Genomic DNA, 25,542 nt, shown 5'->3' with positions numbered 1-25,542 from the left:
CGTATCGTACTCTATTATTTCAAAAACGGGTTTTATCTATGTATTTATTATGTTAAAAATCTTTAAGAGGAAGCAACACATCATTTAGAGTAGCACAGCACTTCTCCATTATATTGTTGATCTAAATAGTAAAATAAAAAAATCACATCTGCAGGACTCATCTTCATCTAAAAATACAAAATATAAATTTGAACCTTAATGGTCAAAATTATTACTCTTACAAAAATTAGATATTTTTTTTTTGACAGTTCATATGGAACAATTACAGCTTCTTTAAAGCATGCGTGTTAAAAACTATTTTTAACTAATTCAAAGAAGTCAGTTTTGGAAGGTTATATTTCATGTAATTATGCATCAAAAATAGTACAAAATATAAAGCTGATATTTATAAGAAATTATCAGTTGTCGAAAAGATATGAGATGTATCAGGTTAACATAAATAATGTTAAAAACTTGCAAAAAACTACTTGCATAGTAAATTATTTCAGAATGACATACATACAATTTATTTATTATTTTTTAAAATATGTCTTCAACTTTATCATTCATTCTTTCAACCTACTTGTTTGCTAGTAGGGCTGTCAGATTATAATAACCTACTTAAAAAATCAATATTAAGATCCTTAAGAATTTTAAGTATATAGTAATGATTTATAACAATATTTGCCTTTTCTATGAAAAATACCAGTGGATTTTACTAAATCAAAACCACTATTAGACTATTAGACATACATTAATAATTTTCAACTATACTGTACTGCATCAATTGATCCTGTTTTAAGAAAGTATATTTTAACTGTGTGTATGAGTGTGCATCAGCGCACTATTCCACTAGTATAAATCTTCTCCGTGCAAAATATGAGATCAGTATCTGTGTCTGAGGTTCTGAGTTATTGTTCTCCCCTTCTCTAATGTAGATTCTTTAAGATAGAAAATTACTGTGAAGCATTTCAAATATTTAAAAAACATACCTCTAGCTCTCGTGCTGAGATGCTTGCTGTCTGTACTTCCAAACCACAATTTGCTCTCTTGGCTGTGAAATAAAAGGGATAATCCTTTGCCACCATGGTGGCTGAAGTGGGAGCAGTTTCAGAGATCACTGCTGATTCTGTAGTCTGAATACTGAAAGGAAAGCCCTTCTCTTTACAGCCTCTGTGGCGTTTAGCAGCTTGGCTTTTGAACCTCCTCCTCCTGCTGCATTATCGGAGAGAACTCTTGTATTCCACAGAAACAGGAAGCAGAACAGCTCTTGAGTGTGTCAAGAAAGTGTAACAGAATACGGCTTATTTTTGAGACCCACCCACTAACACTAGATGGGAGGAGAATGGCTGACATACATCAATTTACATCAGCAATATGCAGCAATTTACTTAAAGCATATTCAGAAGTCAGTGAAAAAAACTGCACCAAAACCATATATATTCAGAAAGCAGGGAAAAACAACACACACTGCTCAAAGACCTCATCTGTTTAGAAATACTATATGACTAATGAACATTTACATCTAAAGAATATTAGCATATATGCACACAAAAAAGAAAGGTGGAATTCTGTATGCTTAGTTCTACATTTTTATATAGTTGACATACACAATTCATCCTCCATTCCTCCCCACATATTCTAAAATGGTACACTCTCCTCAATCATACATTATCTTATGAAAACAGATTTTGAAGATGACATATAAAATGTTTATAAACATACACATGTGCACATACTCAAACATACATAGGCACAAACTATATTTATCAGAGTAGTATTAATAATGGATATATATGCACTTAAAAAAATTAAATGTCTTTATAGTTACACCCAATGAAGGGCTACCAAAAATTTTACTACCACACCGTGGGCATGGTTTATGCATTTTCTTTCAATATTTTTCAATGCAAATTGAGTGATCTGGGCTCCATTTCCGCTACCCCACTACATTCCCCCCGATGCGGGCAATAGCCCACCTCTGGTTACGCCCCTTCAATATTACTTTCTGAACTGTACTTATTGAAGTGGTGCTCTACTAGGGGGAAAAATAAGGTAAGCCCTTGTTTATCTACCATTGTTGCCTTTTCTCATTGGACAGCAGAAATGTCTGTTTAGACAGTTAAACTGCACTTCAGTTGAAACAGACAGGTTCTACTTCTCCAATGCAAATAAACAAACAAACAAAATAATGGCCTCATGGAAGCTTGAATCCATGTTATCTATCAAAATATAAAAGGGGACATAAGACTTTTGGAGACGCCTTAATGTAAGGTGCCTTAATATACATACACTGGTATTTGTATTTTATTTCTGTTAAACTTTCCCCACTAGCTGCTTAAAGAGCAATTGCAGTAGAACATATTCAGGGTGCAAGAAAAACAACTGTGATTAAAACAATCAGAAAAGGGGGAAAAACTTTTAAAAAAACATTATAGAGGAAATTGCAAAAGTTGCAAAAGTTATCAACAATAAGATATGATTTACTAAAGATATGATGTATTTTTTAAAAAGTAAAACTAAATTACAGCACTTAGTTCTTATAATTTTTGTAAATAAATATTTTAAGAAAGCTTTAAACCTAAATTAAACTTTCCATTTTCAGTTATTTTTTCATTGGTTATATTCTCTTTTTATCTAGTGATTTGGCCAATGAGGTTTTATTAAAGGTAGCTGGTTTTAAAAGTGCAGAATCAATTCTTCAGGATTATGTTTTAACTTGTTATTAATCGATCTGAAATTGCCAAGAAAATTTGGAAAAAATGTAAATATTAGAATTCTATTATCAGACAAAGTAACATATTGTTATAACAATCTATATTTTCCAAAGTCTTAAATCATTCAGCACTATTTTTTTATCCTGTGATCTGGGTGCTAAACACTTTTTTCTTTGCAAATTCTAAGCGTGCCCAATAATACAATGCCTTCTTCCTACAATGGAAAATAAAGCTGATAAAATCTGATACAAGGTCATTTATGAGAATTTGAGAACTATACAATATTTATTTCAGAATTTGAATGTGGGTCTTGGACAAACTCCAAATTAGGAAACATAAGAGACACCAAGAGCAGTCCTGGAGGAAAAGAACCTTATCTAAGTATAGGAAAAAGCATTTCTTAAGGATTACCTATTAGCAATAAGGCCAGTGAAATTATTATATCTGCAGAAAGCTGGCAAGTAGCCCTGATCATCTTATTTTATTTATTTATTTATTATTTAGATTTGTATGCCGCCCCTCTCCGCAGACTCGGGGCGGCTCACAACAAAGTGAAAACAATTTACAACAAATCTTGAGTAAGAAAGGTTTAGGAGAACACTTACAGGATGGCTGGGAGGACTATCAATTAAACTTACTCAAATTCAGTTGGAGTTGGAGTTGGAATCTGAATATACAGATCCTTTGGACATATACTTCATGAATGGTCTCACCAAATAACTTGATGATCCAGACGAAGCAAATTAGGATCTTTGGAATTATGAGTTCAACTCTGTTTTTCAGATTAAGGTTCCCTCCTTTTAAGGACTAAAGACTCTCAAGAGGTAGAGAATGCTTATTTGAGAGAGGTGTCATTTCCTTGTGTTGAAAGAGGAGGTTGTCCAGTCTCTTCCTCAAGAAACTATCAATGGCCCAAGAGAACTGCCCAATTTTCACATTGAACCCGAAATTGGCATACATGTAGCCATTTAATTTATCTATATATTTATTCCTTTTCTTTCTCTTGATTTATGTAGGGGGGTTGGGCTTACCACATTCTTAAGGTAGAAGGAGGGAATAGATAGTGAGGATTGTTTTGGCTAGGTAACTTTCTTTCCCGTGGGAACAGAGGCTATCGTTGCTGTGAGCTGGAGGTGGAGTGTGAAGACACCGGGCAATGTTGATTCTGTTTTAATTGGAGAATGTGACTTTCATGGGATGTTTCTACTTTACAATATTAAGTGGTGTAATTCTGGTTTGTGTCAGATCCAGAATTGCAACAGGCTTTGCCAATTTGATGTCTACCTAAATAACAAGGAATTTGTTTTGGAAGATGGACTTTGCTTATTTCTTATTGAATGGGTTTCATCACTTGGAAACCTGACATTTCATTTATTTTCAGGACATTTCATCTATTTACAGCTCCAGAAGGCCTTGGAGGAAATAGATTATCTGGATCTCTTTCAGTTGGGATTAAGGAAACCCTACTCATAGTAACTCGCATAATCTCTCATTTGGATTAGTGTAATGCATATTACATTGTGCTTTCCCTGAAGAGAATTCAGAGGCTGCAATATATATATACCGTTGAAGTACAAGCAATCTTGAGAGTTTTATGGCACTCATACTTTCCATTAGCTGTACAGTATTCACTTCCAATGAGATTATGCATGTGATTCAAAGTCCTGGTTATCACCTACAAAACCCAATGTGCTAAAGAGCCAGGGTGTTTCCTTACTCTACCAGAATTAACAGGGAGGGCATCCTGCATGGCTCTTTTATCCTGGACCCAAGGCATAATCTCTTTGTTGCATCATCTGCTCCATGGAACAGCATCCCACCAGATTTGAATGGCTTTGACCTTGTTGGCCTTCTGCAAGGCATTAAAGACCTGGCTGTTCACAAAGGCATTTGGGCTGGAAAGTTAAGCAGGCTCTGCTGGCTGAGCTGGTTTGCTGTTGTTTTACTGCTTGTAAACTGGAATTATTTTTAGATCTCAGAGATAAGCTATGTTGGTTACTCAAGATGTTTTTATTTTTACTGCTTTTGGTTTAAATCCTTTGTACACTGTCCAGAGCAATTGCTCTGAGATGGGTGACCATTATTCAAATTCATAAGGGAATGGATAAATTTTAATGCTAGTTAATACTGATCCATGAAAATAAACTTTTAAAGGGAGGCCGTGTCAGGAGCAAATGCTAAGAAATTGCTTTCAGAGAGAATGGAAGGAAAATTCTAAACCAAATTATAAAAAGTATGGAGGGAGAGTTTGTGTGTGTGGGAAACCAGCTTGGAAGAGGAAGAATTTTCTCTCTGAAGAAGAAATCCAGGCGCCATTACATCTGATAGGCTGGACCGTGGATCCATCTGATCAATAGCTCCATGGGGCAAGCAAGAATAGGAGACTGACTTGGTAGTAGTTAAGGTAGAAGCAAAAAACTATAATATCCTTTTGTGCTGTATCAGATTCTACCTTCCCTTCAATTTGAACACCATAGCAAGATTTAACAGAATTTATATGACAAATAAGCACAGATTGATTTTTAAGATATTAATCAAATGTATACACCATCCATCTCACTAATCACTCTTTAACAAAACAACAATAGGTAAACCAAAGGTACTTTTCTGTTTTCCATCACTGTTCCCCATCCTTATTTTTGGAACTGTATCTTCAGAAAAATCAAGCCTTTCTTTCTTACAGTTTCAGTGGAGCCTGACATTTGCTCTCTGCAGATTTCTAAGTCATCCTGCTCTCCTCTGTTCAAAAGGGAAGGCCCTTGAGTCTTCCCATGTCAGTTTTCAATTTCTTCCATGTATTTCTCTGTTCACTGAGTTCTTTCTCTGGGAGTGCTCTCTCCCATTACTTAAGAAATCTGTTTCTTCCTGATTCCGGTGTGTCTATCTAGTGTGTCCTGTCCATCTAAGATATCATAACTTTCACCACAAAACAACTGACATTAAACACAAACCAAACAGGTCAATATGTTTGTTAAAGAAAAGGAGAATGCATTGATGCAAAATCAATATGACTTTTCTAATCTTGGGTTTTTAATTCCCATCTCATTTATGTAAATTCACTATTATCATCTGACACTGTTACATGCAAATCCTGGTTTACATTATACGTAATTCTTCAATTATGACAGCAATTGGGGTTGGCACTAAGTGATGCAATCATAACGTACAATATCACATGATCATAGGCTTAGTTAATTCTTATCAATGTTTTAGCAATCCAGGTAGTTGTGAACATCATAAGCATAATGCATGTGGGTTGTTAAACAGGAATGGGCAGGAATCCTAGGTAAGAAGCATAGGAGGGGGGAGCGTCATAGGGGTTTTTGGGAGGCCCTGGGAGGTCCACTGAAGACTGCATCCATGTTGGAGGAAAGGGTGCTGTGATGCAGTGTAAACACAGGGAGGCAGAGAGAAGGCAGGTGCAAATTAGTGCGACTAGAAGGAGACTAAGGGAAGAAAAGTGCAGGTTGGCACAAGTACAGGAAAGCTGAGCAAAGGAAGGCACCGGTAAATGCAACTGCACAGAGGCTGAGAGAAGGACAGCACAGCATAGAAGGCCAAGCAGGTACATACTAGAATGATTTGCAATCTTCTCTGCTGGCTTCCCTATTGGCTTTTGGAAAGCTCACAGAGGTCTCAAATGGTGAACACATGACCACAGGATGCTACAACAGCTAACAGTGTGAGCTGTTAGCAAATGCCTGAATCACAATCACATGATCATGGGAATACTGTGACAGCCATATCTTTGAGAACTGGTCATAAATACTACTTGCTCAGCGCCATTGCAACTTTGACAATTACTAAACAAATGATTGGTATGCGAGGAGTACCAGTACAATAAATGTAAATAAATGTAAATGTAGATTAATAATAAAGTTTTACTTAAATGATACTTTGTTCAAGGTTACCATGTACAAGTTATATACACAAATGACAGCATAACCACAGAATGTTTAAAGACATGAAACAAAAATTGGGCTAAATTAGATTCTAAAGATTAGAAGAAGGATTTTCAAACTTTTTTACCTTTTAAGTGCCCAGGAATTTGGATCTCACCACGATAGAAATATATGTTTGGTTATTATTTAAGTGCCGGTACACTCTAGACTGACTTTGGGAAGCTCGAAATAAAAGAAGCAATTTTAGTAAAGACAAAGATTTACATATTTATGTGTATTATTTTATTTGTCATTCATGGGAAGTTTGAAATACTTAACCAAAATGTCAAAGTAACTGAAATGGCCAGGAAGAAATGTCATGCTTTCATACTGCCTTAGATCTAATTTAAAAGTACTGTATTCCAATTTAAATGAAACTTTAAAACAATTATAGAAATCACATACACACATGCTTACATTGGTTTTATTATTTTAAATGTATGCATACATAAGCATCCAGCATGTAAAAATAAATGGTGATATCCCACATATGCTGTGAAGAAGCTTTCACTAATACAGAATGCAGTCACTATATTAATGTACTAAAATAAAACAAGGCCTTAAGAAACATTCAACAGAAAAGGTTTGAAAAAAAGTATTTCTGGACTTAATTTGCAACATTGGTGCTGACCTACACCGCCTTCATATTTCTTCTCTCATATGAAGCTACCAAACGACCCAAATGTCTGTTTGATGTTCCTTCTCTGCCTATGAGACAATGAATGCTAATTTGGATCATCCTGAAGTAATTCCAAACTCTGCTGCTTTTCTCTATGTGCAAATGAAGATTGCTTTAATAAATAATAAATGAATATTTCCTTTTTCTAAAACAGCTCTCCTGGCACGCTGAGTTTTTCATGAGTTTCTTTGTTCAACTTCTTTCGGTCCCCCTATCAAAGGGATACAAATAAGCCTTGCTGCTGCTGAAAATTAAAGTGAAGCTGGTAGTCAAACAAACAAGCCAACTAATGCACTCATCTTCTCTGACAATACTACACAAACTCTTGCAAAGTAGTCATAGAAATCATTGTAAAGTTTGAGCCACAAGCCTGCAATGGATCTCTGAAGGCTGATCTGATGAACGTGTCTTTCTCCTCTTTGCAAGCTGACACTTGTTTAAAGCTCTGGTAGGACAGCTACATCCTGCTAAACTACAAGCAAAGGGTCATGCTTCTGTCACAACAGAACAAGGTCCTTTAATGTGGAACACGAATACAGTTTAGAAAAATGATTACTGCCTCTCGAGATCAACTTTTACAGACTGATAAATAATAAGTTAAATTGTTCATATTGATTTGGAAATTAAACTATATGACTTGAGTCACCAGATTTCAAAGACTTGTAGATGACATTCTAGTGGCTAGCTGTGTGTGTGTGTGTGTGTGTGTGTGTGTGTGTAATGGTGATGTTTCCTTTTCCATTTTTATATATATATATACTAGGGTAGCAATGTGATTGCTAAAGTTTTTATAAACAAAAGGTCAAGTCTAAAATATCAAATCAAACTAAAACATTGACACTGAGATTTCTCTTTATGGAACAGGAATGATTTTATCTTTTCCTGCTTTTTTTAAAAAAAAAAGCCATCTCCCTTTCTAATCTTTTTTCCTTTAGACTAGACATAGCCATATGATGATACATGTTTCAAAAATGAGTCAGAAATATTTAGCTTCATACAAATGCAGCACCTCTCTGCTATTCAATATCGTATTTTCTTCAAGTTTCTCTGTGAGCCTCAGAAAAGGATTCTGCTCCTTTAAGTGTCTTAATTGGTTTTAATGATTGGATTTCTTAAAGCAGCAGTACCTTTTCTAACAAACTCATATCTTCCTAATCACTTTCAGATACACACAGCCCTTCAGTCTTTCATGTTTTTTCTATTTATTTCCAAAGTTCAATCCTTTCCAAACACCACTGCTCTCATCTGGGTTTCTAGGTTTCACCTTTTCATTATAATAGTTCAGGAGTCCAGATTTTATAATTTCCCTTGTAATATTAACGTGGCTGCAGAAATAACAGTAAATCAGAGCATGCTGTCAAATGTTCTTCCTGCTAGCAAAACAAAGGAGTGGACCCTCTTGCTTTCCTGAAATAATGCAGCATTGCTTACTATTACCCTGATTAGTGTTTTCCATTCTTCGCTGATTTTTAATTACAGTTATACTCCACCCAGTTCTTATTATATATGGAACTAAGTGTCTCTATCTGTGCATGGCTGCTTTCCAGGAATCTATTCTATAGAATAGGCATAGGGGATTAATGCAGTTGCCCCATGTAAGAACAAGGGGTAAGAAGCAGTTTTTCTTTAACTCTGGGTAATTTCATTGCAGACACAAACTGGCCCCAGTCTTTCTTTAATATTCTTCTAATATTTCTATTAGTAGAAGGATACCCTCAGTTTGAAAATCAGATTCTTGCCCACTCCAGAAATTAATATAAAGTTTGAGAGAATAGAGATTCCTTAACATTTTTGTGTGAGGCACCTTTTTTAATTTTTACCTTTTAGGTACTTCAAAAATATTAACATTTTCCTTCTTACTCTGAAGACTTAGATGCTCCTCATTGCCCTTTTCTGAAGTCGTTCCCAAATGAAGCCTAAATTCTTCTTGGGCAAACACTTGATAAATCAATAGCAGAATGATTTGAAAATTAGAGATGATAGACAGACAGACAGACAGACAGACAGACAGACAGACAGACAGACAGACAGACATGTAGACAGGTAGATAGATAGATGAGATGCATGTTCAGAAGATGCAATCAAATTCTTTTTGTAGATCACATTACACAGTTAAATTCATATGCAGTTTTTTTTATCACATATGAAATGCCAAACCAGTTATTTTTGTTTGTAAGGATAGAACAAATTTTAATTTTGTGTCTTCTAGGTTATTAGTTATTTGTTCAAAGCATCATTATTTCCAAATTGGATAAGCATTTTCATGTGTTCTTTCTCCAGTTAATAAAATATTAATAAAAACTATGGAGGCCCAGAACTGAGCACTGTGGCATCCTATTTGATATTTCCCTCCAATTTGAAGAGGACTGTTGATGAGCAGTCTCTGATTACAATGTTAGAGCCAGCAACTTCTCTATTCTATCATTATGCCAGCCACATTTATTTAGCTTGCTAATGAAAATGGAATTTTCAGTATATACTTAACAAGATGTCCAATTACCAAACACCAGCGGTGGACAGTCACTTCCCTCGCTACACGGATAGTCCTTGGCACCCGGCGCGGGCGCACACACTCCCAATACATGCACACGCCCCATGCAATATTTGGCTTCTGCGCATACGCAGCAAGCCAAATCTTGCAAGATTTCAGCTATTTTTGCAATATTTTCGCTTCCCTGCAGGCACGGAAGCAAAGAATGGCAAAAATTGATGAAATCTCATGACCACAAGCGAGATTTCGGCAATTTTCACAGGTATTTTTGCTTCTGCGTATGTGCAGAAGCAAAAAATCGGCAATTTTTGCCGGAAATCTTTGCTCACGCTGTTCCTGGGCCGTTTCCACTACCTGGAGGGTCACATGGAGGGAGGAGCCCATGACTGCCAAGTACTTATTAAAATAGTGATGATAATAATATAAAAAGTACTATTTGTTATTTCAAACCAATCCTAAATTTGAAGACTTGCTTTGAGAATTGTTACTGTAAATCAACTACACATTTAGCCAATTATGTATGATTATCAAAAAGTTAACTACAAAGTAAGCAAAAACTGCTTACACTTACACTAGATATTAGTGTGTAGGTGGGGATGGAATCTATTATTCACCTAGGAGCTTTTTTATTGTTTCTTCAGTCATGGACGCCTATCACATTTCCTACTTACTTATCTTTTCTAAACCTGAAATGTTTAAATTTTGTATCATGCACAAAGTATACAATATAGGACAGACATCTCTAAGATACTTGCCAGAACAAGCAAAAGTTTATCCTGGCTGTTTTCCAGCATTTCTTTTTCTAAATGATCTAGAAGAGAGAGAATGTTGCATTGCCTCTAAGCATATGAGTCTGCAGAAGAAGATGCACACTTCCATCTAGAAGATCTATACTTCCACCTAAGACTACACAGATGATTAAGCAATTTCTATTATAACAATTTTGAGCATCCTTTAAAAATAATATGAAAATGTGATGAGAGGAGAGTAAGATCTAGAAAGTTACAATAAACACAAACTTCATCAAATTTCCTATTCTGATGCCCTTCAAACTGCAACTACTATCTCCAGTTATCACAGATGCTGGCACCATTGAGAGTACATCCAGCTAGAAAAGCCTGAGCTGACTGGTTTTATTGGGTTTACGCATTAGGCAAAGGGAAAACAACATTGAAGTGTTTCTGAGTATAAAATTGCCAACATTTTTATTCTCAATTGATTAATCAGAATAGAGCTGAAAGGGACCTTGGAGATCTAGTGCAACCCCTGCTCAAGCTCTATACTATTTTAGACAAATGCAACCGTCCAGTTTCACTTAAAAAAAACCCCAATGATGAAGCAGCTACAACTTCTGACAAGAGCTGTTCCACTGGTTAATTGTCTTCACTGTTAGGATGTTTCTCCTTAATTCCAGGTTGTTTCTCTCCTTGATTAGTTTCCCTCCATTGTTTCTTCTCCTGTCCACTGGTGCTTGTGAAAAAAACCCTGACTCCGTCCTCTTTGTGGTAGCCTCTCAAATACTGGAATACTGCTATCATGCTCCCCCAGTCCTTCTTTTGTCTAGACTAGCCAAACCCAAATCCTGCAACCGTCCATCACATTTTAGTCTCCATGCCTTTAGTCATCTTGCACTTTTTCCAAAGTCTCGACATATTTTTTTTGTAACGTGGTTACCAAACTTGGATGCAGTATTCCAGTATGGTCTTACTAAGACTGCGCAGAAGCAAAAAATCAACAACAAAATCTCATGCAAGTGCATGTCCTCTTGCAAGATTTTTCTTCCTGTGCATGCACAGAAGCAAAAACTTGCTGGGACATGCGTGCATGCACGCCAGACCCAAAGTTGCGTGCACAGCTCCATTTTTACTACCAGTGCGGTGTCCTGATCTGTACTGGTAGGAATACGATACTAGAACTGACCCAATAAATAGCACCATAAGAAGAAAATGGATTCAGATCAAAGGAATCTTGATTGCAATAAATACAACTTCAGTGTGTATTCTTTTCACAATTAACACAACTAGAAGTTTCTCATTTGTTAAGAATGAAAGTCAAAGTAGCCAACAATAATACTTTGTGGGGATTTTTTAAAATATTTTTTTTTAAAAAAAAGATGGTGTCACCCACACACCCAGGAACTGATTGAACCGCTTTGGTGACATCATCATGACATCACCAACAGGTGACTACTGGTTCAGGCGAACTGGTCCAAACCGGGAGGAGCCCACCTCTGCCTCTAGGTCTCCCTGATATTACCAGCTCCAGTGCTGCTGCCATCCACTAGCTCCCAACTGATCAGTCTGCTGGCTATTACTTTGCAGCCTGAAATTATTTTTAATTTACCAGTGTGGCCCTTTTTCTTCTACAAAAGTTATGCAGATCTAATCTATGTTAGTCTTTGCGACAGGAGAACATATGGCATTGCTATTTTAACCTAAAAACCTATTATGATTAAAATTCCATAATGAACTGTAATTACACCAGTCTTTAACACAGTGCTTATTTTCTAAGAATTTGTTTTAAAAAGCCTTCTTGAATGTATTATGGAAATATGCTAGCTTTTAATTGTGCAGGTGCTTTGGATATCATGATATCAATCTAACTATGGAAATCATAAATCTGTTTTTGTATTGTTATCGCAACAAGAACTTGAAATTAATATCTCTAATCACATTTACATTCATAAAGGCTCCACATTTAACAATGTTTAATTAGCTGACATTTTTATCCATGCTCTGAAACATGGATCAAGTATTAACTAGCTATTACATATTTATTCTTATATGCTTTTAAACTGCGGCTTACAAAAGGAACTATTAATTTTTGGTTAGGGTCCCAAAACATTTCAGCTTTTCAAAGAGTATATCTTGAATGCTCTATGATCAAATGAAACAGGGCAACAAAGTTGGAAAACTAACTCATCTGTCACATCTAATCCATCTTTTAACTAAAAGGAATGGAAGCCTTTTTAATTATTCTAACAGCAGATGGAGTGGCCTCTTTCAAAAGTATTGCCTAAGGCCAGATCAAGTCCAGTCTACTATGTCATGAAAGGGAAAGCCCCTTTTACAAAGAAAATGCAAGAGAAGGCAAGATCAAAGAAGCAGAAAGAATTTTGAAAGCATGTTTCCTTAGTTCAAATATTCTTCTAAAAAGAGGAAGATTAATATCCCTTTGTTGAACCATATACAATATCCCTATTACATAAATAAAAGAGAGGTAATAAAAACATAGCTCATTCAAAATAAAGTGGGAGAAAAACTTTATCTCTTTTTAACTCCTTAAGGCACTTGTTTTCTTTTTTCCCTTGGCTTTCTCTTTTGCCTTTTCAATAACAAGGCACAATAATCTCCTAGAAGCCAGGATCTATATTAATGTGTTAAAAGTTATATTCATTCCCCTTTCTACATATTAAATAACACAACACTTTTCTTATTTGTTTCTAAACTTAAGCAAATCTGTAACACCTGACCACTTATAGGAGGTCTTATTAAAACCAGGATACAGTCCATAAATAAAGCACTTAATGATGAATATACTGTAATGCTCTCTACATGGGGCTACCTTTGAAAAGTGTTCGGAAACTTCAGATCGTGCAGAATGCAGCTGCGAGAGCAATCATGGGCTTCCCAAGATATGCCCATGTTACACCAACACTCCGCAGTTTGCATTGGTTGCCGATCAATTTCCGGGCACAATTCAAAGTGTTGGTTATGACCTATAAAGCCCTTCATGGCATCGGACCAGAATACCTCCGGGACCGCCTTCTGCCGCACGAATCCCAGCAACCGGTTAGGTCCCACAGAATTGGCCTTCTCCGGGTCCCGTCGACTAAACAATGTCGTTTGGCGGGACCCAGGAGAAGAGCCTTCTCTGTGGCGGCCCCGACCCTCTGGAACCAGCTCCCCCCGGAGATTAGAACTGCCCCCACCCTCCTTGCCTTTCGTAAAGTTCTTAAGACCTATCTCTGCCGTCAGGCATGGGGGAACTGACATATCTCCCCCGGGCCTATACAGTTTATACATGGTATGTTTGTGTGTTTGATTCCTTTTAATAATGGGGTTTTTAGTGTTTTTAAATTATTAGATTTGTTCTTACATTGTTCTTGTTATTTTTGTGAGCCGCCCCGAGTATACAGATACCAGTTTATCAGATACCACCCAAGCCGATCCATTTATATCTCACATTACTTTGATGACCTGGAGACCTTTATGAATTCATTGCAACAATTACTTACTTACTGACTTACTGACTTTATTTATTTATTTATTTATTTATTATTTATATTTGTATGCCGCCCCTCTCCGCAGACTGACTGGCTGACTGACTGACTGACGTTAGTTAGTGAGTTAGTTAATTAGTTAGTTAGTTAGTCAAGTTTGTACTTGTAGTTTGTAATGTACAAGATTACAGGTGTAATTGTGAACATGGACATGAGCACATGAAATGAGTACAAATAAATGGGGAAAGTAGGACAGGGACAATAGACATGCTGGTGCGCTTATGAACGTCTCCTTCTTAGGAATGGTGTGAGATTCACGGTATACAGTTCAAGGTTAAGATTAAAGTTAAAGGTCCACAGTACACAGTTTAAGGTTAAATTCTGATACACTAGTCATTCTATGGCATTTGTTTATACAAATGAGTGTGTCCACCCACTTAATGAAATAATTCTGATGGCTAACTAACCATAATAGAATTTCCACATGTGGGTGGAAATGATTATTATAACCTAACTTGTTAAAACTATTTTGTAGCTTTATAATGTCTTATCTATTTTAGTCCTCCCCCATCTAGTGTCCTCCAGAAGATTTGGAATGCTAATCAACAATTCTTACAATTTAGCCTGGATTAGACTTTTCTGTCACTGCATATTTCAATTTGAATTTCAAACCTTTATTGTCAATGTACAACATGTGTACAATAAGATTGGATGAGCGTCCCTTAGTCTAGCCCCCAAACACAAAATACATCTCAATAATTTGTAAGTGAAATGAAAAAAGAAACCCTAACCCAATAGATCATACAAATAGATACACAAGCCTATATACATACATGCGCATAACATTACATTATACAATGGTGGATTTTTAAAAAATGTACTACTTTTTCTAAGGGCGTGGCTTGGTGGGTGTGGCAGGGGAAGGATACTGCAAAATTCCCATTCCCTCCTCACTCCTGGGGGAAGGATATTGTAAAATATCCATTCGCGCCCCATTCTGGGGTCAGCCAGAGGTGGTATTTTGTGCTGTACTCATCCTTTGTAATGTCTTTCTATCCGTGGCTGTCAAGCCAACATATCACACCATGATACAATATGTGAGGACGCTTTCTATTGTAGAGTGGTACAAGGAGGCCATCAGTCGTTGTTCCACCTTGTTTTTCTGCAAGATCCTGAGGAAAGGGAGTCTCTGTTGAGCTGTCCTGACCACCTAGATCGTATTCTTTTTCTAGATGAGATCTCCACTAAGATGGACTCCCAGGAATTTGAAGAGGGAGATCCTTTCCCCACAGCCCCTCGTTGATATACAGTGGGACAGGTTCCTCTTTCTTCCTCCAGAAGTCTAGCACCATCTCCTTGGTCTTGCTGATTTTTAAGTTATTTTCAAGCACCATGTCAGGGAAGGGGCATTAATTTTTACCTGATATGCCCTTTTTCCGAGAATTGAAGGAAGAGTGCAGGATGGGTTACTCTAGCCCCATAGCTCTATAGAGGATTGAATTTTCTGAGGATCTGCCTCCCTGATAATGTTTCCTTAGTAGACAACAGGTCTGAAGTGAATGGCGCAAAGTCCCAGGAGAATCCACTAACCATAGCCAGACAAATATTGAGAAGCCTGCAGAAACATGCAAAACCAATTTTCCCGGTGGCCAGCTGAACCAGACCCAAGGGTGGGACTAAAATCTTCCTTCAATACTCAGAAAAGGGGTGCATCAGGTAACAATGAATGCCGCCCCGAGTCTTCGGAGAGGGGCGGCATACAAATCTAATAAATTAAATTGAATTGAATTGAATTGAACAACCAACACAGTTTTTCCCTCACATGGAAGGAAGATTCCAGGTAAGCAGCCTAGTATGGCGGGCAAATACTTATTCACGCATCCTCAGTTCCTCATGCACCCGCTGCAGCACTCACTGGCTAAACACCAGTGAGCAGAAGCAAACCACATCAGCAGAAGCAAAAGAGTCGATGCAGTGGTGATGGATAAAAGGAGAGACCGATGTCTATGTCACTTCCCAGCAGACATCCTCAACCACAGCCTGCATAGACCAGGTAGCCATGATAGCCACACTCCTGGTCGAATGTGCTGCCATACCTTGAGGCACGGGAAGAGACTGTGTGAATGATGCAGGCCTGAAGCCACTGACCGATCATAAAAAGGGGAGGGGCGGCATACAAATCTAATAAATTGAATTGAATTGAAACCTTGTGGCCAAGTGACAAAGGTTGAAAAGACACGAATAACGCCTCCATTTTCCTGATGAGGGAGCAATTCTGCAGATATAGATGCCAAGAGCCTTCTGCACGTCCAGAGTATGCCACCAAATCTACAACTTGTGGCACAGTTCCAGACAGAAGTTAGGTAAAATCAACTCGGCATGATGGAAGATGGAGTTGACCTTGGGCAGGAACGCAGGATCCAGGTGCAGAACTACCCTGTCTGCTTGAAAGACACAAAGGATCTTGCGCACCGACGTTGCCAGCTCTGAGATACGTCTCACTGACAGGCTCTTGGCATCTATTTCTGCAGAATTGCTCCCTCATCAGGAAGATGGAGGCTTTATTTGTGTCTTTTCAACCTTTGTCACTTGGCCACAAGGTTTCATTTTCTATGATCGGTCAGTGGCTTCAGGCCTGCATCATTCACGCATATCAGTCACAGTCTCTTCCTATGCCTCAAGGTCTGCTACTTGTCTACATCATAACAATCTTATGGTCTGTATTTTCAATATTAAATTGCACCGTTTGCTCTCAAAGGTTTTTGCTCATTTATTCTTGGTATTAAATAACTCATACTTAGATTACAATTCATTCTGTTAAACAAACAAGCTTTAATTTTAATCCTTCTACTATTTCATGATTGGTTCTGTGAAGAAAAACACCCATCTACAGTATACTAGGCAAAGCTAAACCTGTCTGAAAAGGCATTTCTTCCCTTATTTAGCTTTAAATTTAACTTAAATCTGTGATGGCGAACCAATGGCACATGTGCCGGAAGTGGCATGCAGCCATTTCTTCGGGCATGTGAGCCGTCACCCATTGCTCTTACGGGTTCCAGCATATGCGCAGTTGGTCTTCACGCAGGAGCATCAGAAACTGGAAGAGCAGCCGCCAGGCACACATGCACGCACTGGGAAGATAATCTCTAGTTTCCGGCACACACGTGCAAACTGGCCAGTTGATCTTTCCACATGCATGCATGCCAGAAATCAGAATATCAGTGGCCAGTCTGCATGCATGTGCCGGAACAAGAAGATCATCTTTCCGGCTGACGCATTCACACTGGGCGGCTGCTCTTCCGGTTTCTGGTGCACACATACACATTATACACCCCCATTTCAGCACTCAGTGCTGAAAAGGTTCATCAACACTGGCCTAAATGCTAATTTTGAGCAAAAGCCTAGTCGAAAAGGGAAGATATTTTAATTATTATACTAGTTAATTCAGTTCTGGCCTCGTTTAACATAATCTAGCATGAAGTAACAGTTAACCTGCGTCAGTATATTTTCACCTTGATACATATAATTAATATGTTAATGTTATAATTTTATTTGAAAGGTATTTTAATTCATATTTGCTCAGAAAACAGTTGGAATAATAGGATTTTTAAAACTTTTTAATGTGTTTTCATAATATTATATAATTGATGTGATCACTACAAGTACTGAATGCCAGTTCTGTTAATACAGAATTTGTAAACTTACTATTTGTTTCTCTGCATTATTAATACTATTTAGTTTTAAACTTTACTGTTTACCTTACTGTTTAATTTTAATATTTATTTCAGGTTCATGAAATATTACATCTATTTCAAGATTACAGATTACAATGAATACTGTTTCTTGAAAGACAAGTGTTACATCTTACTGTGCTGGTGTTTTTTTGTTTTTTTATTAAACCTGTTGTGATGAACAGATAAACACCCACACAGAAGCTAGGTCCTTCCTTAATGTTATGAAGGGAGCGTTTCTTTTCTCTGGGTGCTGGCAGAGGTTTATTCCCTCTCCAAGCATCCAGAGAAAGGAAAATGCTTCGTTCACTCTGGACTGCCAAAGCCTCCTTAAGCACCAGTGAAAGGCTCCGTTGGCAGCCCAGAAAAGCCCAAGATGGCCAGGATTAGAGGGGGAATGGCAGGAAATTGACCGGGCCTTCGTGCGGCTCTCAAATTTCCTGGGAAATTTATCTGGGCTCGGGTTCTTAAATAGAAAATGGTTCTTAAGAAGAGGCAAAAAAAATCTTGAACACCCAGTTCTTATCTAGAAATATTCTTAAGTAGAGGTACCACTGTAATACATTGTTAACAGAAAGTAGGCCTAAGACTTTTTTCCCTTCTCCATTCTTATATTAACTGAGTACAATTACCTCTTTCAAAACTGTTTCTGTTAGTTTAGCTGTACGAAAGCTGATATTCTGAGGGTAATCTGATTTTCTATCAATTTTAAGCCAAATTACCTTTATTATGAACTGGAAGAGTATTTAGGAAGATCAATAAAGAAATACACCACCATGATTCTAACAGAATTCCATTTGTGACCCTCAACTGGGTTGTGTACCCCCATAGAAAGCAGATCCATAATCTCTTGATCTCCAAACACTGTAAAAAAGACTTCTTTATAGCACCTTGTGCATTAGATGCCAACATTCCTAAATCAGCACATTCTGCTGATCTTTATACAAGCCTTTGTCACCTCATACTTGCCTTACCTGAAGACAAATGTGAAATTAGAGTTGCTCCAGAATGCAGCAACCAAATACTTAAGGGTTTGATTCAACATGTCTGTAATCTGGGAATCAAACTGATCATTTCTGGGTGCAGTTCATAATAAGCTTCAAATTTCAAATGTCAGAGTGCTAGTTGTTAATCTTTAAAACCATTTACAACTTGCATTGCCTTTTCTAAATTGAATCAGCTCTTTTAGTGAGATCAAGCAGGAGAGGCTTGCTTTATGTCCTGACTTCCAAGGAATGTTATAATTATGAATGCCAAAGACAATCCTCTTTAGTGCTCCCCTCCTTCTTCTATATTCTGGATATATGAATATGGCTCAACCAATCAGCGATTCATATTCTCCCACTCAAATGGAGAATCTGGTTGTAGCCAGGCACTCTCAATATGTAACATCAACAATTTTGGACCTATTACTCATGTGAAGTTAAAATTTCCAAGATGTTCACACCACTTTTAGTCATAAAGTTTTGGCAGTTTCAGTGTCATGTAATTTTTTCAGTGTCATGTAATTGCGATTTCCAATACTTTCTGCCAGCTTCCCACAAAGTCAATGCAGGAAGTCAGAAGTTGCTCCAACTATCACTGGCTTTTGCCAGCCTCTAGTCCCTAGGGGAAGGAGGGATCACTGCTTAATAGTGATTCCTTGTTCTGGCTCCTTGAGCTCAACCCAGGGTGCTGGTGACGAGTGTAATCCTGGCCCTGGGCTCAGGTTGCTGCTACTCAATGCCAAGTCAGTGGTAAATAAAGCTCTCCTCATCTGGGATTTGATCCTGGAGGAGGAGGCTGACCTGGCATGTGTTACTGAAACCTGGCTGGGCCCAGAGGGAGGAGTTCCTCTCTCTGAAATCTGCCCAGCCTGGTTTCAGATTTGGCATCAGCCTCGGCCCCAGGGAAGGGGGAGAGGAGTAGCCAGGGAGAGCCTTTGCATCCGTAGACTCGTTGCTCCAGAGATTGCGGGTTGTGAGTCCCTCCTGGTGAAGTTGGACTTAGGGGTACAGGTGGGCTTGTTACTCATGTACCTGCCTCCCAGCTGCGTGTCAACAGCCCTGCCTGTGCTGCTCGAGGAGGTAGCCGGGCTGGCAGTGGGGTTCCTCAGACTTACTGTCTTGAGGGACTTTAACCTACCATCGCTTGGCAAATCCTCTGGGGTAGCGCAGGAGTTCATGGCCACCATGACAGCCATGGACCTGACTCAAGTACTACAGGGTCTGACTCACAAGGGGGGGCATGCACCCGACATGGTATTCCTCTCTGAGCAACTGAGCAATGGTCTGAGACTAAGGGGCTTAGAAGTGTTGCCTTTGTCATGGTCAGACCATTTTCTATTCTGGCTTGACTTCCTGGCTCCAATCCTTCCCCACAGGGAGGGGGAATCAACTACGTGGTTCCGCCCCAGACACCTGATGGACCCAGAGGGCTTTCAGAGGGCGCTTGGGGTTATTCCAGATGCACTCGTCCACAATTCGGCAGAGTCTCTTGCTGAGGCCTGGAACAAGGCTGCAGTGGAGGCACTTGACCGGATTGCGCCATTGCGACTTCTCCGCGGCACTAGACCCCGTAGAACTCCATGGTTCAATTAGGAGCTCTGGGAGTTGAAACAGCAGAAGAGACGTCTAGAGAAGCGATGGAGGAAGAGTAAGTCTGAATCCGATCGAACACTTGTAAGAGCTCATATTGAGACTTACAAAGTGGCGCTCAAGGCGGCAAGATGCACGTATTATGCCACCTTGATTGCATCAGTGGAATCCCGCCCGGCCGCTCTGTTTAGGGTGACCCACTCCCTTCTTAACCAGGGGGGAATTGAGGAGCCCTTACAGAGTAGTGCCGAGGATTTTAACACGTTTTTTGCTGATAAAATCGCTTAGATCCGGGCGGACCTCGACTCCGATTGGATAACAGAGTCGACTGACAACGAGTCAGTCGAGGTGACTGGGGCCCTTACTTGTCCATCTGTCTGGGAAGAGTTTGATCTGGTGACACCTGATGAAGTGGACAAGGCCATTGGAGCTGAGAGTTCCGCCACCTGTTTACTGGATCCGTGTCCCTCCTGGCTGGTCTCGGCCAGCAGGGAGGTGACACAGAGCTGGGTCCAGGAGATTGCCAACGCTTCTTTGGGGAGGGGGTCCTTTCCAGATCCCTACAAGGAGGCACTTGTGCACCCCCTCCTCAAGAAGCCTTCCCTGGACCCAGCCATTCTTAACAACTATCGGCCAGTCTCCAACCTTCCCTTTATGGGGAAGGTTGTTGAGAAGGTGGTGGCGCTTCAGCTCCAGTGGTCCTTGGAAGAAACCGATTATCTAGGCCCTCAGCGGTCAGGATTCAGGCCCGGCTACAGCACAGAAACTGCTTTGGTCGCATTGATGGATGATCTCTGGCGGGCCTCAGACAGGGGTTTATCCTCTGTCCTGGTGCTTCTCGACCTTTCAGTGGCTTTCGATACCATCGACCATGGTATCCTTCTGCACCGGCTGGAGGGGTTGGGAGTGGGAGGCACTGTTCTTCAGTGGTTCTCCTCCTACCTCTCCGGTTGGTCGCAGTTGGTGTTAGTGAGGGGTCAGAGGTTGACCTCTAGGTCTCTCCCTTGTGGGGTGCCTCAGGGGTCGGTCCTCTCCCCCCTGCTATTTAATAGCTACATGAAACCTTTGGGCGAGATCATCCAAGGGCATGGGATGAGGTATCATCAGTATGCGGATGGTACCCCAGTTGTACATCTCCACTTCATGTCCAGTCAACGAAGCAGTGGATGTGATGTGCCGGTGCCTGCAGGCTGTTGGGGTCTGGATGGGTGTCAACAGACTCAAACTCAACCCTGATAAGACAGAGTGGTTGTGGGTTTTGCCTCCCAGGGACAATTCCATCTGTCCGTCCATCACCCTGAGGGGGGAATCATTGACCCCCTCAGAGAGGGTCTGCAACTTGGGCGTCCTCCTCAGTCCACAGCTCACATTAGAGACACATCTTTTAGCTGTGGCAAGGGGAGCATTTGCCCAGGTTCACCTGGTGCACCAGTTTCGGCGCTATTTGGACCAGGAGTCACTGCTCACCTCGAGGCTCGACTACTGTAACGCTCTCTACATGGGGCTACCTTTGAAGAGTGTTCGGAAACTTCAGATCGTGCAGAATGCAGCTGCGAGAACAATCATGGGCTTCCCTAGGTATGCCCATGTCACACCAACACTCCGCAGTTTGCATTGGTTGCTGATCAGTTTCCGGTCAAAATTCAAAGTGTTAGTTATGACGTATAAAGCCCTTCATGGCATTGGACCAGAATATCTCCGGGACCGCCTTCTGCCGCATGAATCCCAGCGACCAGTTAGGCCCCACAGAGATGGCCTTCTCCGGGTCCCGTCGACTAAACAATGTCGTTTGGCGGGACCCAGGGGAAGAGCCTTCTCGGTGGCGGCCCCGACCCTCTGGAATCAGCTCCCCCCAGAGATCAGAATTGCCCCCTCCCTCTTTGCCTTTCGTAAGCTCCTTAAAACCCACCTCTGTCTTCAGACATGGGGGAATTGAGATATTCATTCCCCCCAGGCCTATACAATTTATGCATGGTATATTTGTGTGTATGTTTGGTTTTTAATAAGGATTTTTAGTTATTTTAAATATTAGATTTGTTACATGTTGTTTTATTACTGTTGTTAGCCGCCCCGAGTCTAAGGAGAGGGGCGGCATACAAATCAAATCAAATCAATCAAATCAAATCAAATCAAAATATAAATAAATAAAAAATCTGTTTATGTAAGAAAATATTAATTTAGGATCATCCACCACTGGGATAAAAAATATAGTCAGCCTAAAATTTAATATTCATTCTGGCCATATCCAATTGTACTACTTTCTCTCAGAGGATAGCCCAACAGGTTACAGATTTGTAAAGTTTACTTATACATTAATCTATCGATCTATCCCTCCATTCACTCACATGTTTTATTTGTATTGGATTTGTGGGCTTATGGTCATAATAATAAAAGTAGACTACTCTGATTTTGCTTACTCATTTTATATTTAATATATGGATTAAATCTATATCTAAGACGCTTAGCTAGTTCTTTCTAAAATGAAGTAGCTTGGAAGCTGTTATTAAATATGTAAACAAGTGTTCAGATGCAATTGCCTACCTTGACAACAAAGAGCTATGAAGTCTGATTCAGCTCTATGATGCAATATTCTGTCACAATTTGCCAAATCTGAAAAGGTAAAGGGCAGCCAGCGAACCAGAAAAACAATTATAACCTAGTAAAACAGAAAAGAGAATACTATACAGTGTTCCCTCGATTTTCGCGGGGGATGCGTTCTGAGACCGCCCGTGAAAGTTGAATTTCCGCGAAGTAGAGATGCGGAAGTAAATACACTATTTTTGGCTATGAACAGTATCATAAGCCATCCCTTAACACTTTAAACCCCTAAATTGCAATTTCCCATTCCCTTAGCAACCATTTAGATTATTATTCACCATGTTTCTTTATTAAAGTTTATTAAAAAAAAATATTTATTAAAAGTTGATGAAAATTTGGTGATGACATATGACGTCATCGGGTAGGAAAAACTGTGGTATAGGGGAAAAAACCCGCAAAGTATTTCTTAATTAATATTTTTGCAAAACCGTGGTATAGACTTTTTGTGAAGTTCGAACCCTCGAAAATCGAGGGAACACTGTACAGTAATACCTCATGATACGAACTTAATTGGTGCAAGGAGGAGGTTCGTAAGACAAAAGGTTCGTAAGACGAAACATTGTTTCCCACAGGAAACAATGTAAAGTCAATTAATCCGTGCAACCCAAAAAACCCCCGCAAAAAAATGGCTTTCGGCGACTGCTGGGAAGCCGCGCGGCTGTTTTAAAAGGTGATAGCCGGCCTGAGGGGCTTCCCAGCACCCCCCCGAACCTGGGTTCGGGGTTCGGGGAGGTGCTGGGAAGCCCCCCAGGCCGGCTGCGACCTTTTAAAACAGCCGCGCGGCTTCCCAGCTGTCTCCTGAAGCCGAACGCCAAAGCCAAACTTCCGCGTTCGGCTTCGGGAGACAGCTGGGAAGCCGCGTGGCTGTTTTAAAAGGTGACAGCCGGGCTGGGGGGCTTCCCAGCAACCTCCCGAACCGAACCCGGGGTTCAGAAAAATTTTGCCTCTTCTTACGAACTTTGTTCGAGTTACGAACCAGCGTTCGGGAGGCTTCTGGGAAGCCCTGCCGCCCGGCTGTCACCTTTTAAAACAGCCGCGCGGCTTCCCAGCAGTCTCCGAACGCCAGTTCGTAACTCGAAAAAAGTTCGTAAGAAGAGGCAAAATTTTTCTGAACCCCTGGTTCGTATCACGAGTTGTTCATAAGACGAGGAGTTCGTATCTTGAGGTACCACTGTATATCCAAACGCTGTCCCTTCAAAAGAAGCCGAAACTCATAATCTTAAAGTTACAATACTTCCAAAATCTAGAAAATTTTCAATGCAGAAAAAAGAATCATGTAGTGAAAACAGCTAGAAGGTTTTGTTATTTGAACATTTTTATTTGAACATCTTACCACTAATTCTTTGGGGAAATGTTTTTTTTAAAAAATATTAAAAGAAACGACTGATATGGAAAACTATAGGATTAAACACTCTTTCCCCACCTATTTCTTCCTTCTATCCTTACTGCAGCTAACTTAAAAATATAATATTAAAAATTCAGAATATGAGATACAGAATTCCATGTAATATGCAGTTTGATCCTCAAACTTACTCTGACAAAATGGGTTACAAGTACAGGAAAACAACATTCTAAGCTACTTTAACCTAGCATTCAAATCTCAATGTCAAGGTTCCGACTGATGAACCCAACCAAGTCAGCACTCCGAGACAAATCAGATTTCTCTAAAAACTGGTTTATTGAGTGCAATAATACAGAAGCTCACCTTGGACATGAGACTGAATGAACAAGAACCCAAAACTATCCAATAAAAAGACCCCACAAGTACCCTGTGTCCACATGCCTCGTCAAGTACACTATCCACTATTTCTGTGATTCAGCCTCAGCTTGCTTGCACGCATGCATGTACTATCACTTATTTGGATTGGTGACTTCTTCTTCATCTCTTTATCCTTACATTTCCTTTCCTTTCAATAACCTGTCTAAAGCCATTTGATTCATATCTGTATTCAAAATGTCTCAAATGGAATCACATACCATACAAAGGCAACTTTTCAGTTACTAATGCAACCAGAATGTCAAGTTCGTGAATCCTGTCAGGCCTATGTATTCAGTGACTCATCACTAAAGCTTCAACTTCTGCTGCTTTTCCCCTTGATCTGCTTTGACCCGTCGGCACCAGTTGCCTTCTGTTATAGGAGTCCTGGTGTACCTGTCATATTTTAAAGACGGATTGCTTCCATTATACCAGACATCCCCTTCTTATCCACCATATCACAGTTCTGTCAGTTCAACAAATGTTTTGTTGAAAAAGGATACACTGAATGTTTTGGGGAAGGCAAGGCAGCCAGTAAGTTGTTTGTGTTCTGGAAATTTCTATGATTTAATTTTATCTCTGCTTGCAAATGACTTCAGAGAAATGGCTTTGTTTCCCGACTACACACTAAAAATTTATATATGTGCACACACAGTATGAATAAACAATAAAATAATGCATACAATTACCAAAAGAGGAAATGCCAAACAGGGAGACAACCTCAGCTATAGAGAGTAATAGAGAGATACATTGTCAGGGGAAAATTGCAAACCATCTAGCACAAAAAGCAATAGGAAAGGTCCTTCAAACTGAACAACCAACAATGTCTATCATCTGTTTGATTGATCTCCT

At 39.5% G+C, this 25,542-nt stretch overlaps 1 protein-coding gene across 7 annotated transcripts in view; it reads right to left on the bottom strand.

The window, feature by feature from the left end:
- The window catches only part of ARHGEF3 (Rho guanine nucleotide exchange factor 3), a 132,293-nt gene that overhangs the window by 47,695 nt on the left and 59,056 nt on the right, over positions 1-25,542 (bottom strand). Inside the window, exon 1 of one of the 7 annotated variants that reach the window (XM_070738477.1) lies at positions 972-1,311. The exons of 5 other annotated variants lie outside the window; for them this stretch is intronic. In XM_070738477.1, the coding sequence (XP_070594578.1) occupies positions 972-1,067 (96 nt within the window). In that variant the 5' untranslated portion in view covers positions 1,068-1,311. Of the gene's footprint in view, positions 1-971; positions 1,312-25,542 lie in introns of those variants that run through there. One more of the 7 variants, XM_070738481.1, reaches the window with a different exon arrangement.

This window comes from Erythrolamprus reginae, chromosome 2 (genome assembly GCF_031021105.1).
Source record: "Erythrolamprus reginae isolate rEryReg1 chromosome 2, rEryReg1.hap1, whole genome shotgun sequence".
NCBI classification, from domain to species: domain Eukaryota; kingdom Metazoa; phylum Chordata; class Lepidosauria; order Squamata; family Dipsadidae; genus Erythrolamprus; species Erythrolamprus reginae.
Note: the sequence above shows the minus strand (reverse complement) of the source record. Positions and strands in the feature narration are given on the sequence as shown.